This window comes from Lichenostomus cassidix, unplaced genomic scaffold, assembly GCF_008360975.1.
Source record: "Lichenostomus cassidix isolate B80296 unplaced genomic scaffold, HeHo_3.0 HiC_scaffold_36, whole genome shotgun sequence".
In the NCBI taxonomy this organism is placed as follows: domain Eukaryota; kingdom Metazoa; phylum Chordata; class Aves; order Passeriformes; family Meliphagidae; genus Lichenostomus; species Lichenostomus cassidix.
The window spans coordinates 703,153-720,456 of record NW_028147270.1 but is presented as its reverse complement, the minus strand read 5'-3'; the positions used below and the strand labels follow the sequence as shown (position 1 = coordinate 720,456).

General features: G+C 47.3%; 1 protein-coding gene across 2 annotated transcripts; it reads left to right on the top strand.

The window, feature by feature from the left end:
* The first annotated feature begins 97 nt into the window (after positions 1 to 97).
* On the top strand, positions 98 to 17,092 carry LOC146423739 (serine/threonine-protein kinase TAO2-like). Of its 2 annotated transcripts, none has more exons than XM_085044571.1 (13): positions 98 to 610; positions 1,994 to 2,136; positions 3,272 to 3,343; positions 3,897 to 3,998; positions 5,550 to 5,595; positions 6,488 to 6,584; positions 7,142 to 7,255; positions 7,356 to 7,447; positions 8,344 to 8,440; positions 9,190 to 9,271; positions 9,923 to 10,006; positions 10,803 to 10,904; positions 12,248 to 14,351. In XM_085044571.1, the coding sequence occupies exons 2-13, from the start codon at positions 1,996 to 1,998 to the stop codon at positions 14,087 to 14,089; spliced, it is 2,871 nt and encodes a 956-aa protein (XP_084900697.1). In that variant the 5' UTR covers positions 98 to 610; positions 1,994 to 1,995; the 3' UTR covers positions 14,090 to 14,351. The 2 variants fall into 2 exon arrangements, with proteins under 2 accessions (XP_084900697.1, XP_084900698.1); XM_085044572.1 differs by lacking the exon at positions 12,248 to 14,351 and adding an exon at positions 16,438 to 17,092 and having other exon boundaries at positions 108 to 610.
* Positions 17,093 to 17,304: the final 212 nt, after the last annotated feature.

Here is a 17,304-nt window from a genome sequence, read left to right as displayed (position 1 = left end):
GTCATTTTTAACCCGTTTTGGCCCTGAGGCCTCAAGCCCCGCCCACCCCGCATAGCCACGCCCCTTTCTGCCGTATATGGACATGCAGCACCAGTCTAGCCCCGCCCACATTCCCTTATATAGACAAACCACGCCTATATATGGCGAACGAGGCGTGGTCAAACCGCGGGGCGTGGCTTGGGCTTTCCCTCACGCCTTCCCTCCTTTTCCGCCCTCCCCTCTCCACCAATCACAGCCTCGCCCCCTCACGTCTCCACCAATAGCGTCCCTCCCTTTTTCCCGCCTCTCTCTCTGATTGGATAACGCTCCCCCAAGCCCCGCCCAGCTCCTGGCACGCGCGCACGCCGCGCGCCCTCAGTGACGTCACCCCGCCCTTCCCGCCCCTGCCCGCCTCACCCTCCGCCGCCATCTTGCCCGGGCCGCTCAGGGGGTTCCCCCCCCCCTTCCCGCCGCGGTTTTGAGGCAAAACTCGGCGGTTTTGGGGCTTTTCGAGTCGCCGCCGACGGCAGGAGGAGTCGGGGGGAGACCGGAGCTCCCACCCCCCCCCGGAGCTGCAGCCACCGGGGGGGGGCGGCCGGGGATCCCTGAGGGGAGAGGAGCGGAGCTGCCGGTGAGAGTTGGGAGGGAGGGAGGGGAGTTGTGAGGGGGTTTGGGGAGTTGTGAGGGGATTTGGGGTGTTTTGGGGGAGTTTTGAGGGGATTTGGGGAGTTCTGAGGGGATTTGGGAGTTTTGGGGAGTTTGAGGGATTTGGGAGTTCTGAGGGGATTTGGGGAGTTCTGAGGGGATTTGGGGAGTTTTGGGGGAGTTTTGAGGGATTTGGGGGAGTTTTGAGGGGATTTGGGAAGTTCTGAAGGATTTGGGGGAGTTTTGAGGGATTTGGAGAAGTTCTGAGGGGATTTGGGGAATTCTGAGGGGATCTGGGGGAGTCCTGAGGGGATTTTGGGAGTTTTGAGAGGTTTGGGGAGTTTTGAGGGGATTTGGGGAGTTCTGAGGGGATTTTGGGAGTTTTGAGAGGTTTGGGGGAGTTTTGAGGGGATTTGGGGAGTTCTGAGGGGATTTTGGGAGTTTTGAGAGGTTTGGGGGAGTTCTGAGGGGATTTGGGGGAGTTCTGAGGGGTTTGGGGAGTTCTGAGGGATTTCGGGGAGTTCTGAGGGATTTATGGGGCATTTTCGGGGCTTTGGGAAGTTTGGGGTTGGAAATCCTGAGGGGATTTTGGGATTTCTGAGGAATTTTTGGGATTTTTGAGGAATTTTTGGGGATTTGGGAAGTTAGGGGTTGGAGATCCTGAGGGGATTTGGGGATTTCTGAGGGATGTGTGGGGCAGAGGTCGGTTTGGGGTAGATTTTGGGATATTTTAGGTTAATTTTGGGGGTTTTTTCCCTCAGCCATGCCTGCCCCACGCCCCCCAGTGAGTTTGGGTAGATTTTGGGCTATTTTAGGATAAATTTTTGGGTTTTTTTCCCTCAGCCATGCCCGCCCCACACCGCCCAGTGGGTTTGGGTGGATTTTGGGTAGATTTAGGATGATTTTTAGGTTAATTTTTGGGTTTTTCCCCTCAGCCATGCCCGCCCCACGCCCCCCAGTGATTTTGGGATATTTTAGGATAATTTTTAGGATAATTTTGGGTTTTTCCCCTCAGCCATGCCTGCCCCACGCCCCCCAGTGGGTTTGGGTGGATTTTGGGTAGATTTTGGGATATTTTAGGTTAATTTTGGGGGTTTTTTCCCTCAGCCATGCCTGCCCCACGCCCCCCAGTGATTTTGGGTAGATTTTAGGATAATTTTTAGGATAATTTTGGTTTTTTCCCCTCAGCCATGCCTGCCCCACACCCCCCAGTGGGTTTGGGTAGATTTTGGGTAGATTTTGGGCTATATTAGTTTATTTTTTTGGTTTTTCCCCTCAGCCATGCCCGCCCCACGCCCCCCAGCGGGTTTGGGTGGATTTTGAGTAGATTTAGGATGATTTTTAGGTTAATTTTTGGATTTTTTCCCAGCCATGCCTGCCCCACGCCCCCCAGCCCGGCCCGGCAGCCTCAGGGATCCCGAAGTCGCCGAATTGTTCCTCAAGGAAGATCCAGAGAAGGTTTTTGGGGATTTTCGGGAGATTGGCCACGGCAGTTTCGGGGCTGTGTTCAGTGTGAGTGAAAAATAATTTAATTTTTTAGTGAAATTCCCCAAAATCCACCCCAGAAACCCTGAAATTCTGCTGGAATCTGTCTGAAACACCCCGAAATTTAACCCAAATGCCTCAAAGTTTGGCCTAAATACCGCAAAGTTTGCCCAAAATACCTCAAAATTCACCCCAATACTTCAAAATTCACCCCAAATTCCTCAAAATTCACCCCAAATACCTGAAATTTCACCCAAAATACTTCAAAGTTCAACCCAAATACCTCAAAATTCACCCAAATACTTTAAAATTCACCCAAAATATCTTAAAATTCATCTCAAATACCTCAAAATTCAACCAAAATACCTTAAAATTCACCCAAACACCTCAAAATTCACCCAAATACCTCAAAGTTCACCCAAAATACCTCAAAATTCACCCCAAATATATGAAAATTCACCCAAAATACTTCAAAGTTCAACCCAAATACCTCAAAATTTACTGCAAATACTTCAAAATTTATCCAAAACACCTTGAAATTCACCCCAAACACCCAAAAATTCACCCCAAACACCTCAAAATTGACCCTAAATACCCCAAAATTCACCCAGAACGTCCCCAAATAATTCAAAATTTGGCTAAAAAGTCCCAAAACGTTTCAAAATACACTCAAAATACCCCAAGATTTGTTGGAAAGGACCAAATTCACCCAAAATGCCCCCAAAGTTAATCTGAAATGTCCTGAAATGCTTTTAAATCCAACAAAATTCCCCCAAAATTCATCCCAAATCTCCTCTGGGATCCCAAAATCCCTTTTAAAATTCCCAGAAATCCTCCCAGGAGCCCCAAAACCTCCCAAACCTCCTCAAATTGCCAAAATTCCTCCCAAAATCCCCCAAAAATTCCCTGAACATCTTCCCAGAACCCCAAAAATCTCTCAAAGCTCCCCGAAATTCCCCCAAATCCTCCTCAAATCCCCAAATTTCTCCCAAAATCTTCCTGAAATCCTCCAAATTCCTCCCTGAAATCCCCAAATTTCCCTCCTAGGACCCCCAAAATCCCCCCAAAATCTCCCCAAATTCCCCCAAATCCCCCAAAATCCCCCCAAATCCTCCCAAAATGTTCCCAAATCTCCCAAAATCCTCCCAAATTCTCTCCCCAGGCTCGTGATCTTCGCTCCCAGGAGGTTGTGGCCATCAAGAAAATGTCCTACCGAGGGCGAGCGTCCAGCGAGGTGAGAAACCCCAAAACACCCCAAAATCACCCCAAAATCCACTAAAAACACCCAAACATCCCTTAAAAACAGCCCCAAATCCCCCAAAAACACCTCAAAATCCCCCCAAAACACCCCAAAATCCTCTGAAAACACCCCAAAATCCACTAAAGACACCCCAAAATCCACTGAAAACACCCCAAAATCCACAAAAACACCCCAAAGTCCCCCAAAATCACTCAAAACTCCTCCTAAATCCCTCAAAATTGCCCTTAATCCCTCGAAAATCCCCTAAATCCCTCAATAATCCCCCAAAATCCCTCAAAAATCCCAATATCTCTCAAAAATCTCCTAAATCCCCCCAAAATCCCTGTAAATCCCTCAAAAATCCCCCAAAAATCCCCTAAAAATCCCCCAAAATCCCTCAAAAATCCCCCAAAATCACTCGAAACTGCCTCTAAATCCCTCAAAAATCCCCCAAAATCTCTCAAAAATCCCCTAAATCCCTCAAAAATTCCCCAAAAATCCCTCCAAAGTCCCCAAAATCCCCAAAATGTCCCCAAATTTCCCGCAGAAGTGGCAGGACATCGTTCGGGAGGTGAAGGTGCTGCAGAGGCTCAGACACCCCAACACTGTGGGCTTCAGGGGGTGTTACCTGAGGGAAAACACCGCCTGGGTGAGAGATTTGGGGGAATTTGGGATTTTTGGGGGGTTTTGGGATTTTGTGGATTTTGGGGGATTGGGTCTTTAAATGGGGATTTGGGGTGGATTTGGAGGGAATTTTGGGGATTTCAAGGGTGTTACCTGAGGAAAACACCACCTGAGAGATTTGGGGTGAATTTGGGTTTTGGGATTTTGGGGATTTGGGGTTTTAAATGGACATTTGGGGTGAATTTGGGGATTTGGGGTCTTTAAATGGAAATTGTGAGAGATTTGGGGGTGAATTGGGGATTTTGGGATTTTTGGGGGAATTTGGGTTAAATGGAGATTTGGGGTGGTTTTGGGGGATTTTGGGATTTGGATGTTAGGGGATTTGGAGTTGATTTGGGGATTTTGGGGATTTTCAGAGGGTTCAGGGAACCTGAGGAAAAACACTGCCTGGGTGAGATTTGGGGAATTTGGTTTTGGGATTTTGGGATTGGGGTTTTAAATGGAGATTTGGGGTGGATTTGGGGGGTTTGGGGTGGATTTTAGGGGATTTGAGAGGATTTTTGGGGATTTTCAGGGGGTTCAGGGTGTGTTACCTGAGGGAAAACACTGCCTGGGTGAGAAATTTGGGATTTTTGGGGTTTTTTGGGATTTTTCGGGTTTTTAAATGGAGATTTGGGGGGATTTGGGATGGATTTTGGGGGGATTTTGGGGATTTCGGGGTGTTCAGGGGGTGTTACCTGAGAGAAAACACCGCCTGGGTGAGAGATTTTGGGATTTTTTTGGAGTTTTTGGGATTTTTGGGGGGATTTTGGGTGGATTTGGGGTTCATTTGAGGGGATTTGGGGTCTTTAAATGGAAATTTTGGGGTTGATTTGAGGGGATTTTGGGGATTTTCAGGGGGTGTTACCTGAGGGAAAACACTGCCTGGGTGAGAGATTTTGGGGTGAATTTGGGGAATTTTGGGATTTTTGGAGGGGTATTTGGGGTCTTTAAATGGAGATTTGGGTGGGATTTGGGATGGATTTGAGGGGATTTTTGGGTGGATTTTGGGGGATTTTCAGGGGGTGTTACCTGAGGGAGAACACTGCCTAGGTGAGAGATTTGGGGGATTTTGGGGTTTTTTGGGATTTTTGGGGTTTTTAAATGGAGATTTGGGGTGGATTTTTGGGGATTTCAGGGGGTTCAGGGGTTGTTACCTGAGGGAAAATACTGTCTGGGTGCGAAATTTTGGGATTTTTTGGGATTTTTTCGTTTTTTGGGTGGATTTGGGGAGATTTGGGGTTGGTTTGGGGGCATTTGGGATGGATTTGAGGGGAATTTTGGGGGATTTGGGGTTGATTTGAGGGGATTTTTGGGGATTTCAGGAGGATTTGGGGTGATTTTGGATGGATTTGGGGTCTTTAAATGGAGATTTGGGGTGGATTTGGGGGGATTTAAGGGGATTTTTGGGGATTTCAGGAGGATTTGGGGTTTTTAACTGAGGCTTTGGGGCGGATTTGGGATTTGAGGGGAATTTGGGGTGATTTTAGAGGATTTTGGGGTTTTTTGGGGAACTGGAATTGACTTTCCCCCCCAGCTGGCGATGGAGTTCTGTGTGGGATCAGCGCTGGACCTGCTGGAAGGTGGGAATTTGGGGGATTTTGGGGGGAATTTATGGGATTTTGGGGGAATTTATGGGATTTTTGGGGATTTTGGGGGAATTTTGGGGATTTTTGGGATGATTTTAAGGGGATTTTTGGGAAGATTTAAGAGATTTTTGGAGGAGATTTGGGAAGGATTTTTGGGGTGATTTTGGGAGGATTTTGGGGAGATTTATGGGAGGATTTTGGGGAATTTTTAGCGGTTCTGTGGGGGATTTAGAGGTGGATTTTGGGGATTTCTGGGACATTTTTGGGGGATTTTTTGAGGATCTAAGGGGATTTGATTTTAGGAACAGATTTAGGGGATTTCTGGGAAGACTTGTGGGACATTTTTGGGGGATTTTTTGGGAGGATTTTAGGGGATTTTAGGGGCAGATTTTAGGGTGATTTTGGGGGTCTGTGGGGTGATTATAGGGGAATTTGGGGAAGATCTGTGTGGGGGATTTTTGGGGGATTTGGGGAGACAAAAGATTTATGGGGAACCTATAGGGCAAAGTGGGTTTCTGGGTTATCTGTGGGTCTGGGGGCTCTGTGGGGTGAATCTATGGGGTGAATCCATGGGGTGAATTTATGGGGTGGATTTTGGGGTCTGGGGGCTCTGTGGGGTGAATCTATGGGTCTGGGGTCAGTCTATGGGGTGAATTTGGGGTCTGGGGGCTCTGTGGGTCTGGGGGCTCTATGGGGTGAATCTATGGGGTGGATTTGGGGTCTGGGGGCTCTGTGGGGTGGATTTCAGGTCTGGAGGTTCTATGGGGTGAATCTGTGGGTCTGGGGTCAGTCTATGGGGTGAATCTATGGGTCTGGGGTCAGTCTATGGGGTGAATCTATGGGTCTGGGGTCTCTGTGGGTCACCAACCCCCCAAGTGTCCGGCAGGTCACCAGGCGGCTCTGCGGGAAGAGGAGATCGCGGCGATTGCTGAGGGAGCTCTGCAGGGGCTGAGCTACCTGCACGGCCTGGGGGTCATCCACAGGTGGGGCTGAGTGACCCATAGATCCTCCTGACCCATAGATCCTACTGACCCATAGATCTGACCCCATAGATCCTTCTGACCCATAGATCCTGCTCTATAGCACGGGGGTCATCCACAGGTGGGGCTGCCCCGCTGACCCCATTGACCTTTCCAGCCCCACTGACCACTCCAGCCCCATAGATTTGCCCCACTGACCCTGCTGCCCCACATTTCATGCCCCACAAGGACATCCTGCTGCCCCACTGACCCCACTGACCTCTCCTGCCCCACTGACCCTTCCTGCCCCACATTCCCTGACCCCATTGACCTCTCCTGCCCCACTGCCCCTTCCTGCCCCACGGCTTTAACCCTTTCCTGCCCCCAGGGACATCAAGGCCGGCAACATCCTGCTGCCCCACTGACCCCACTGACCTCTCCTGCCCCACTGACCCCACTGACCTTTCCAGCCCATAGACCTGACCTGTCCCTGACCCCACTGACCCCATTGCTCCAGCCCCACATTCCCTGCCCCACTGCCCCTTCCTGCCCCACAGCGTTAACCCTTTCCTGCCCCACAGGGACATCAAGGCCGGCAACATCCTGCTGCGCTGCCCCGGGCTGGTCAAGCTGGGCGATTTCGGCTCGGCCGCCGCGGCCACTCCGGCCAATTCCTTGGTGGGAACCCCGTACTGGTGAGGGGGGGAGGGCTCTGCGGGGGCTCTGGGGGGTCCTGGGGGTCCCTGGGGGTCCCTGGGGGTCTCGGGGGCGCCAGGCTGACCGCAGCCCCCCCAGGATGGCCCCCGAGGTGATTCTGGCCATGGACGAAGGGCTGTACGATGGGCGAGCTGACGTGTGGTCACTGGGCATCACCTGCATCGAGATGGGTGAGTGGAAATAATTAATTGGGATTTGGGGATTTGGGGTCACTGGGCATCACCTGCATCGAGATGGGTGAGTGAAATTGGGGAATTAATGGGGGATTTGGGGGGCTTGGGGAACGCTGAAATGGGGATTTGGGGTCACTGGGCATCACCTGCATCGAGATGGGTGAGTGGAAATAATTAATGGGGATTTGGGGTTTTGGGGATTTGGGGTCACTGGGCATCACCTGCATCGAGATGGGTGAGTGAAAATAATTAATGGGGGAAATGGGGATTTGGGGGAAATGGGAATTTGGGGATTTGGGGTCACTGGGCATCACCTGCATCGAGATGGGTGAGTACTGGGGATTTGGGGTTTTGGGGATTTGGGGTCACTGGGCATCACCTGCATCGAGATGGGTGAGTGAAATTAATTGGGAATTGGGGGATTTGGGGAATTAATGGGGGAAATGTGGATTTGGGGTCACTGGGCATCACCTGCATCGAGATGGGTGAGTACTGGGGATTTGGGGTTTTGGGGATTTGGGGATTTGGGGGTTTGGGGTCTCTGGGCATCACCTGCATCGAGATGGGTGAGCTTTGGGGAATTAATGGGGGAAATGGGGAATTGGGGGCTTGGGGGAAATGGGATTTGGGGAAATGGGGATTTGGGGGTAATTTGGGGAGGGGGTTTGGGATCTCCATGGGGCAGATTTTAGGGTGAATTCAGGGGTCTCCAGGTGGATTTGGGATGAATTTGGGATAAATTTGAGATAAATTTGGGATCAGTTTGGGATCAATTTTGGGATAAATTTGAGATAAGTTTGGGATCAATTTTGGATAAATTTGGGATAAATTTGGGACGAATTTTGGGATAAATTTAGGATAAATTTTGGGATAAATCTCCATTTCTCCCCCAGCCGAGCGCAGACCTCCTTTGTTCCAGCTGAACGCCATGAGTGCTTTGTACCATATAGCCCAGAGGGAGCCCCCGACCCTAAAACTGCCCCACAACTGGTCAGTGACCCACAGATCTGCCCTATAGATCACCCCATAGATCATTCTGACCCATAGATTAACCCCATAGTGCCCCACAGCCCCACAGATCTCTGTACCATATAGCCCAGAGGGAACCCCCGACCCTAAAGCTGCCCCACAACTGGTCAGTGACCCACAGATCTGCCCTATAGATCATTCTGACCCATAGATTGACCCCATAGATCAGCCTGACCCATAGATTGACCCCATAGTGCCCCACAGATCTCTGTACCATATAGCCCAGAGGGAGCCCCCGACCCTAAAACTGCCCCACAACTGGTCAGTGACCCACAGATCACCCCATAGATCCATCCTGCCCCATAGATTAACCTCATAGATCACCCTATAGATCATCCTGCCCCCATAGATTGATCCTATGGATCTTGGCTGACCGATAGATTAATCCTATAGATCTATTCTGCCCCATAGATTTCTCCATAGATCCCTCCTGCCCCATTGATTTTCCCCATAGATTTTCCCCCATAGATTTTCCTCATAGATCCATGCAGCCCCATAGATTTTCCCTATAGGTTTGCCCATAGATTTTCCCTATAGATTTGCCCCATAAGTTTTTCCCATAGATTTTCTCCATAAATTTCCCCATAGGTTTTCCCCACAGATTTTCCCCACAGATCCATCCTGCCCCACAGGTTTTCCCCATAAATCACCCCACAGATCCCTCCTGCCCCACAGATCCCCCAGCCCCACACATTCCCATCTCCCCCCAGGTCAGAGCAATTCAGGGATTTCGTTTCTCGTTGTCTCCGGAAACTTCCGCAGGAAAGACCAAGAGCCAGGGAGATGCTGCAGGTGGGAATCCTGAAAATCCCAAAATTCTGAGCCAAAAATCCCTAAATTCCGAGCCAAAAACATCCCAAAATTCCAGCCAAAAAAATCCCAGAATTCTGATCCTAAAACCCCAAAATTCTGAGCCAAAAACCCCAAAATTCTGACCCAAAACCCCCAAAATTCTGAGCCAAAATTCCAGCCAAAAAACCCCCAAAATTCTGACCCAAAAATCCCAAAATTCCAGCCAAAAAAATCCCAAAATTCTGACCCAAAAACCCCAAAATTCTGAGCCAAAATTCCAGCCAAAAAACCCCCAAAATTCTGAGCCAAAAATCCCAAAATTCCAGCCAAAAAACCCCCAAAATTCTGACCCAAAAACATCCCAAAATTCCAGCCAAAAAAATCCCAGAATTCTGACCCACAAACCCCAAAATTCTGACCCAAAACCCCCAAAATTCCCCCCAAGAAACCCAAAATTCCTGGGATGGTTTTGGGATGATTTTGGGATAATTTTGGGATGATTCTTGGGATATTTCTGGGATGAATTTTGGGATGATTTTGGGATATTTTTAGGGTGATTTTGGGATATTTTTGGGATGATTTTTGGGGTGATTTTGGGATATTTTTGGGATGATTTTGGGGTAATTTTGGGTGATTTTCTCCCTTTCCCAGCACTCCTTCCTGACCCTCCAGCGTTCCCCAGGCGTCGTCGCCGAGTTGCTGCGCAGAACCAAAATGGCTGCCAGGGAGGACGAGGTGAGTGCAGACCAGTTTGGACCAGTATAAACCAGTATAGACCAGTTTGGAGCAGTACAGACCAGTACAGACCAGTACAGACCAGTATAAACCAGTACAGACCAGTACAGACCAGTTGGGTCCCTGTTGGGTCTTTTCTCCTCGTCCCAGTATGTTCCAGTTAGTCCCAGTTGGTCCCAGTTGGATCCTGCTTCATCCCAGTTGGGTTCCAGTTGATTCCCAGTATGTCCCAGTTGGTCCCAGTATGTCCCAGTTGGATCCTGGTTCATCCCAGTCAATCCCAGTTCGGTTCCAGTTCATCCCAGTTGGTTTCCAGTTGATCCCAGTTGCTTCCCAGTATGTCCCAGTTGAGCCCAGTTGGATCCTCATTCATCCCAGTTAATCCCAATCGATTCCCAGTTAATCCCAGTCGATCCCAGTTAGGTTACAGTTGATCCCAGTTGGTTCCCAGTTAGGTTCCAGTTGGTTCCCAGTTGATTCCCAGTTGATTCCCAGTCCTTCCCAGTCAATCCCAGTTGGTTCCTAGTCTATCCCAGTTCAATCCCAGTCCATTTCCAGTCCATCCCAGTTGGTTCCCAGTTCAATCCCAGTCCATCCCAGTCCCTCCCAGTCCATTCCCAGTCCCTCCCAGTTAATCCCAGTCCATTCCCAGTCCCTCCCAGTCCATCCCAGTTGGTTTCCAGTCCCTCCCAGTCCCTCCCAGTTCAATCCCAGTCCCTCCCAGTCTCTCCCAGTCCATCCCAGTCCCTCCCAGTCCCTCCCAGTCCCTCCCAGTCCAACTCCTCTCTCTCCCCAGGACCCCGCCAGCCCCTCCCCCAGCATTCCCAGTTCTCCCAGTTCCACCAGTGATCCTCCCAGTCTGGGCGACGCCGACGACTTCGCTGAGGCTGCTCTGCAGGTGAGGAAAAAAACCCAAATTTTTATCCCAAATTTCCCCAAAAAACACACCCAAAACCCAAACCCCAAAAAACACACCCAAAACCCAAACCCCAAAAAACAAACCCAAACCAACCCCAAAAAACACACCCAAATTTTTATCCCAAATTTCCCCAAAAAATCACATTTTTATCCCAAATTTTTATGCCAATTTTCCCCAAAAAATCACATTTTATCCCAATTTTTTGTCCTAATTTTCCCCATATTTTTTCCATTTTTTTTCATATTTTTCCTCCAAAATCCCCGAATTTATTCCAATTTTTAATCCAAATTTTCCAAAAGAAAAATCACATTTATTCCAATTTTTTATCCACGTTTTCAAAAAAGAAAATCCCAAATTTATTTCCAATTTTTTATCCGAATTTTCCCCAAAAATTCACAAATTCCCAATTTTCTTTCCAAATACGATTTTTATCTTTTTTTCCGCTCAAAAATACCAAATTTTTCCCATTTGCCCTCTAAAATCCCAATTTTTCCCCTCTAAAATCCCATTTTCTGCCATTTTTCCCATTTTGCCATTTTTCCCAATTCCCAATTTTCCCATTTTTCCCCATTTTCTCCCATTTTCTCCATTTTCCCCAATCCATATTTTCCCATTTCCAAACCCCATTTTTCTCATTTTCCCCATTTTTCCCAATTCCCATTTTTCCCCGTTTTCCCCCTTTTTTTTCATTTTCCCTGTTTTCCTTATTTCCCCATTTTTTCCATTTTTCCCCCATTTTCCCCCATTTTTTTGATTTTCCCCTATTTTCCCATTTCCCCCATTTTTCCACTTCCTCAATATTTCCCAATTTCCCCATTTTTCCATTTCCCCCATTTTTCCCTGTTTTCCCCCAATTTTCCCATTTTTCCCCATTTTTCCATTTCCCCAATTTTTCCCATTTTCCCCAATTTCCCAATTCCCATTTTCCCATTTCCCCCATTTTTCCCAGTGATTTCCCATTTTTCCCAATTCCCATTTTCCCCATTTTTCCCAATTTCCCCATTTTTCCCAATTTCCCCAATTTTCCCCATTTTTCCCATTTTTTCCCCATTTTTCCATTCCCCCAATTTCCCCAATTTTCCCCCATTTCCCCCAATTTCCCCAATTTCCCCATTTTTCCCCATTTTTCCATTTCCCCAATTTATCCCTGTTTTCCCCCAATTTTCCCATTTTTCCCCATTTTTCCCAATTCCTATTTTCCCCAATTTCCCCATTTTCCCAATTTTCCCATTTTCCCCAATTTTTCCCATTTTTCCCATAATTTCCCCAATTTCCCAATTTCCCCATTTTTTCCCCACTGATTTCCCATTTTCTCTCCTCAGGATTCTCCTTCCCCGGATGCCATTTCTGCCATTTCTTCACCCATTTTTCACGCCGACACCCAAAATCCCATTTTTTCCACCCAAAATCCCATTTTATCATCCGAAAATCCCATTTTTCCCACCCAAAATCCCGTTTTTCCCACCCAAAATCCCGGTTTTTCCACCCAAAACTCCCCTTCGTCTTCCCCAACCTCCATTTCTCCTCCTAAAAACCAAATTTTTGCCCCTCAAACCCCAAATTTATCCCCTAAAAACCTCATTTTTACCTCTCCAAACACAAATTTATCCTCACAAAACTCAAATTTATCCTCAGAAAACTCAAATTTATCCTCAGAAAACCCCATTTTATCTTCAGAAAATCCCATTTTATCCTCACAAAACTCCACTTTTTCCTCACAAAATGTCACTTTATCTCCCCCAGACCCAAATTTATCCTCAGAAAACTCAAATTTCTCCTCAGAAAACCCAAATTTCCCCTCACAAAACACCACTTTTCCCTCAGAAAACACCATTTTATCCTCAGAAAATCCCGTTTTATCCTCACAAAGCACCACTTTTCCCTCACAAAAACCCATTTTATCACCCCCAGAACCAAATTTCCCCTCACAAAACGTGACTTTTCCCTCAGAAAACCTCATTTTGTCCTCGAAAAACCCCAATTTCTCCTCACAAAATCCCATTTTTCCCTCACAAAACCCCAATTTATCTCCTTCAGACCCAAATTTCCCCTCAGAAAACCCCATTTTATCTTCACAAAACCCCAATTTCCCCTCACAAAACACCATTTTTCCCTCAGAAAACCCAATTTTATCCCCAAAAACCCCAAATTTCTCCTCACAAAACCCCATTTTCTCCCCCCAGGCCTCCATTTCCCCTCCCAAACCCCCAATTTCCCCAAAAAAACCCTTTTCACCCCCAAAATCCCCTGTTTTACCCCCAAAAACCACCATCCCACCCCCAGAAAAAACCATTTCGCCCCCAAAAACCCCAATTTCACCCAAAAAAACCCCAACTTTCCCCAAAAAAATCACAATTTCCCTCCCCAACCTCCTCATCTCCCTCCTCACCCTCACCGCCGCCCTCCACCCCTCCCCCCCCTCCCTCCTCCTCCTCCTCGCCGCCTTTTGGGCCCAAAAACGCCGATTTCGGGATTTCCTCTCCTCCCTGGAGCTCGCCGCCGCCGCCCTGGCGCTCTCCCTCTCCTTCCTCCCCCTCCGCCATCCCCTCTGGCCTCCCTCCTCCTCCCTCCTCCTCCTCGCCGCCATCTCGGGCCTGGCCGCCATCTTAGGCCTCGCCAGGCCGCGCCGCGTTTATTTCCCCGTAATTCTCCTGGCGGCTCAACTTTGGTTCTCCCCCTGGTTGTTTTTGCCTCTCTACCTCCTGGGGGAGCTGGGCAGAGGAGGCAGAGCTCACAGGTTGTGGTTGAAAGGACTTTTGGGGTTGCCGCCGCCGGTTTTTGGGGTTTTCTCGCGGCTGGGCCTGGCGTCGGATCGCGGCCTGTTCGCTTTATTTCCCAAAACCAACAAAAAAATGAGGTTCAGGAGTCGCCTCCCCGTGCGGCAGAAATTCCCCCAAAAAGGGGCTTTGGGGGGTCAAAGTTTCCCCCACAGGGTTTTGGGGTTTTGGGGGGTTTGGGGGGTTTGGGTCTGTGGGGTTTTGAGGAGGGTTTTTGGGTCGATTTTGGGGTTTTTCGGGGGAATTTCGGCGGTTCCGGCCGCCCCTCCCCCCCCCAGCAGGATCCCCCGCCCCTCCCCCCGGCCCCTCCCCCACCCCCCCAAAAACCCCAAATCCGGGGCTGCCCCTCCCCCACCCCGCCCCTCCCCCCGCCGGCCCTGGAGGTGATTTTGGGGAGAATTTGGGGGAATTTGGGGCCATTTGGACACTACGGGGAACCCGAAATCTGGGGGAGAGAGAGAAACCCCAAAATTGGGGTAAAATCCCAAAAATTTGGGTCAAAATCCCTAAATTGGGGTTCAAACCCCAAAATTGGGTTGAAATCCCAAAAATTTGGGTCAAAATCCCAAAATTGGGGTTAAAACCCCAAAATTTGGGTCGAAATCCCAAAATTGGGGTTAAAATCCCAAAAATTTGGGTTAAGATCCTGAAATCCAGGGGGGGAAAAACCCCAAAATTGGGTTAGAATCCCAAAAATTGGGGTTAAAAACCCAAAATTTGGGGGTAAAATCCCAAAAATCTGGGTTGAAATCCCAAAATTTAATTGGGAATTTTCACCTTTTAATTTGGGATTTAATTTTAGGGTTAAGATCCCAAAATTGGGTCAAAATCCCAAAATTGGGGTCGAAATCCCAAAATTTAACTGTAAAATTTAATTTAAATTTAATTTAATTTAGTTTTAAAGTTAAATTTAAATTTAATGGGAATTTTCGCCTTTGATGTGGGATTTCATTTTGGCGTTAAAATCCCAAAAATTTGGGGTTAAAATCCCAATTTTTTTTGTTAAAATCCCAATTTTTTGGGTTAAAATCCCAATTTTGGGGTTAAAATCCCAATTTTTTGGGTTAAAATCCAAATTTTTGGGGTTAAAATTCCGATTTTTTGTGTTAAAATCCCAATTTTTGGGTTAAAATTCCAATTTTTGGGGTTAAAATCCCATTTTTTGGTGACCTCACCTCGAATTTGGGATCAAATTTTAGGATTGAAACCCCAAAAAATGCCAAAAAAACCCCAAAAAATGGGGATTGAGGAATCCCCTGATAATTGGGAACAAAAAAACCCAAAATTTGGGTTTTTTAAACCCAAAAAAAACCCCAAAAAACGGTTCAGGGACCCCAAAAAAAAAGCTTTAAAATCCCAAAATTTGGGGATTTTCCCTATTTTCCCCTCTGGTTTTTCCCTATTTATTTTGGGGTTTTTTGTTCTTTTTTTCCATTATTTCCCTTTTTTATTTCTTTTTTTTTTTTGGTTGGAATTTTCATCGTTTTGGGATTTTATTTTTTCCATCGTCGTTTCTTTTAATTATTTTATTTAAAATATATTATTTAAAACACCTGAAATTCCCCATTTTTCGTTTGGTTTTTTTTGGGGGGAAAAGGGAGGAAATTTGGGGTAAAAAAGGGAAATTTGGGGGAAAAAAGGGAATTTTTGGGGAAAAAAGGGAATTTTTTGGGGAAAAAAGGGAATTTTGGGTAAAGAAAATGGGAATTTGGGAGAAAAAAGGGAATTTTTGGGGAAAGAAGGAATTTTGGGAGGGGAGAAGGAGATTTTGGGGCAGAAAATGGGAAATTAGGACAAAAAAAGGGAATTTTGGGTGAGAAAAAGGAGATTTTTTGGGGAAAAAAGGGAAATTTTGGTGGAAAAATGGGAAATCTGGGAGGAGGAAAAAAGGGAATTTTGGGATTTCCTGCTGGGAATTTTTGGGATATTTTGGGATTTCCTGTTGGGATTTTGGGGATTTTCAATTACCTAGAGGAATTTTGGGGTAATTTTGGGGTTTTTTGGGTCCCCAAAGTCAGTTTTGGGTTCATTTTTGGGGATTTTGGGACTTCTCAGTGGGAATTTTGTGGATCCTTTTGGGATTTTGGGGTTTTTAGGATCCCCAAAACCGATTTTGGGGTGAATTTTGGGGGTTTTTGGGGTTATTTTTGGGGGTTTTGGGGTGAATTTTGGGGTTTTCGGGGTGATTTTTGGGGTTATTTTTGGGTTTTAGGGTGAATTTTGGGGTTATTTTTGGGGGTTTGGGTGAACTTCGGGTTTTTTTAGGGTTCTTTTCGGGTTTTTTGGGGTTTTCAGGGTGATTTTTGGGGTTATTTTGGTGTTTTTTGGGTGAATTTTGGGGTTTTCAGGGTGAACTTTGGGGATTTTGGGGTGAGTTTTGGGTTTTTTGGTTGAATTTTGGGGTTTTTAGGGTTATTTTGGGTTTTTTCGGGGTTTTTGGGGTGGTTTTTGCGGTTATTTTAGGGGTTTGGGGTGAATTTTGTGTGTTTTGGTTGAATTTTGGGGTTTTTTGGTTGAATTTTGGGGTTTTCGGGGTGAACTTTGGGGATTTTGGGGTGAATTTTGGGGTTTTCAGGGTGATTTTGGGTTTTCAGGGTTATTTTCGGGGGTTTTGGGGTTATTTTTGGGGTGAATTTTGGGGATTTTGGGTGAATTTCGGGGTTTTTAGGGTTATTTTCAGGTTCTTTTTGGGGTGAATTTTGGGGATTTTGGCTCCACCCCCACTCTCCCCGCAGGTTCAGCACACGGAAGGTTCCGGAAGGATCCCGAAACTCCTCTGGGGAAAATCCCTTTGGAGCCAAAGTGGGAAATGGAAAAATCCCAAAATCGGCGAGTTTTGGGTCCGAAATCCCAAAAATGAGCATTTTGGTGAAAAAAACCCCAAAAATGGGGAAAATCACCCCAAAATCTGCAGTTTTGGGGTGAAATCCTCTCCCGCCCGGCTGGGGGAGGGGAGCCGCTAATTACCGTCCTAATTAAGGTCTAATTAAGCTCATTAATGAGGTTCATAATAAAAGAGGCGCTGGTGACGTCATTGGCTCCGCACGCTCTGTGTTAATTAGGGTAATTGGGGGTTAATGGGGGGCGGGGGGAGGTTAATTACCGGTTAATCCATCATTTGGCTTAATTAGCGCAAAACTGCCGCGTTGCCATGGCGACGGGGGGCGTGGCCTAAACCGGAAGCGCCGCCATGTTTGTAGTTCTCCAAGCCGCTCGGCGCTGATTGGCTGAGGGAGTTCCGGGTGGGCTCTGATTGGCTGGAGCTGATGCTGGGCTCTGATTGGTCAGCTCTGCTGTCAATCACTGTCAGCCCCGCCCGGCGCGGCGCTGATTGGCTGGCGGTGACGTCATCCCGCGCCGGAGCTAAATAAAGCACTTTGCACCCCAAAATTGGCTCCGTTTGGCTCCAAAATCCCCAAATTTCACCCCAAAAATCCCAAATCTCGAACCCGCGGCGAAGTTCATCCCGAAAATCGCGAAATTCACCCAAAATCTCCTGAAATTTACCCAAAAAATGACAAAATTCCTTCCTGGGAAAGGAAAATTTACCAAAAAAATTCCAAAATTGACCCAAAATTCTCGATTTTTACTCAATTCTTAAT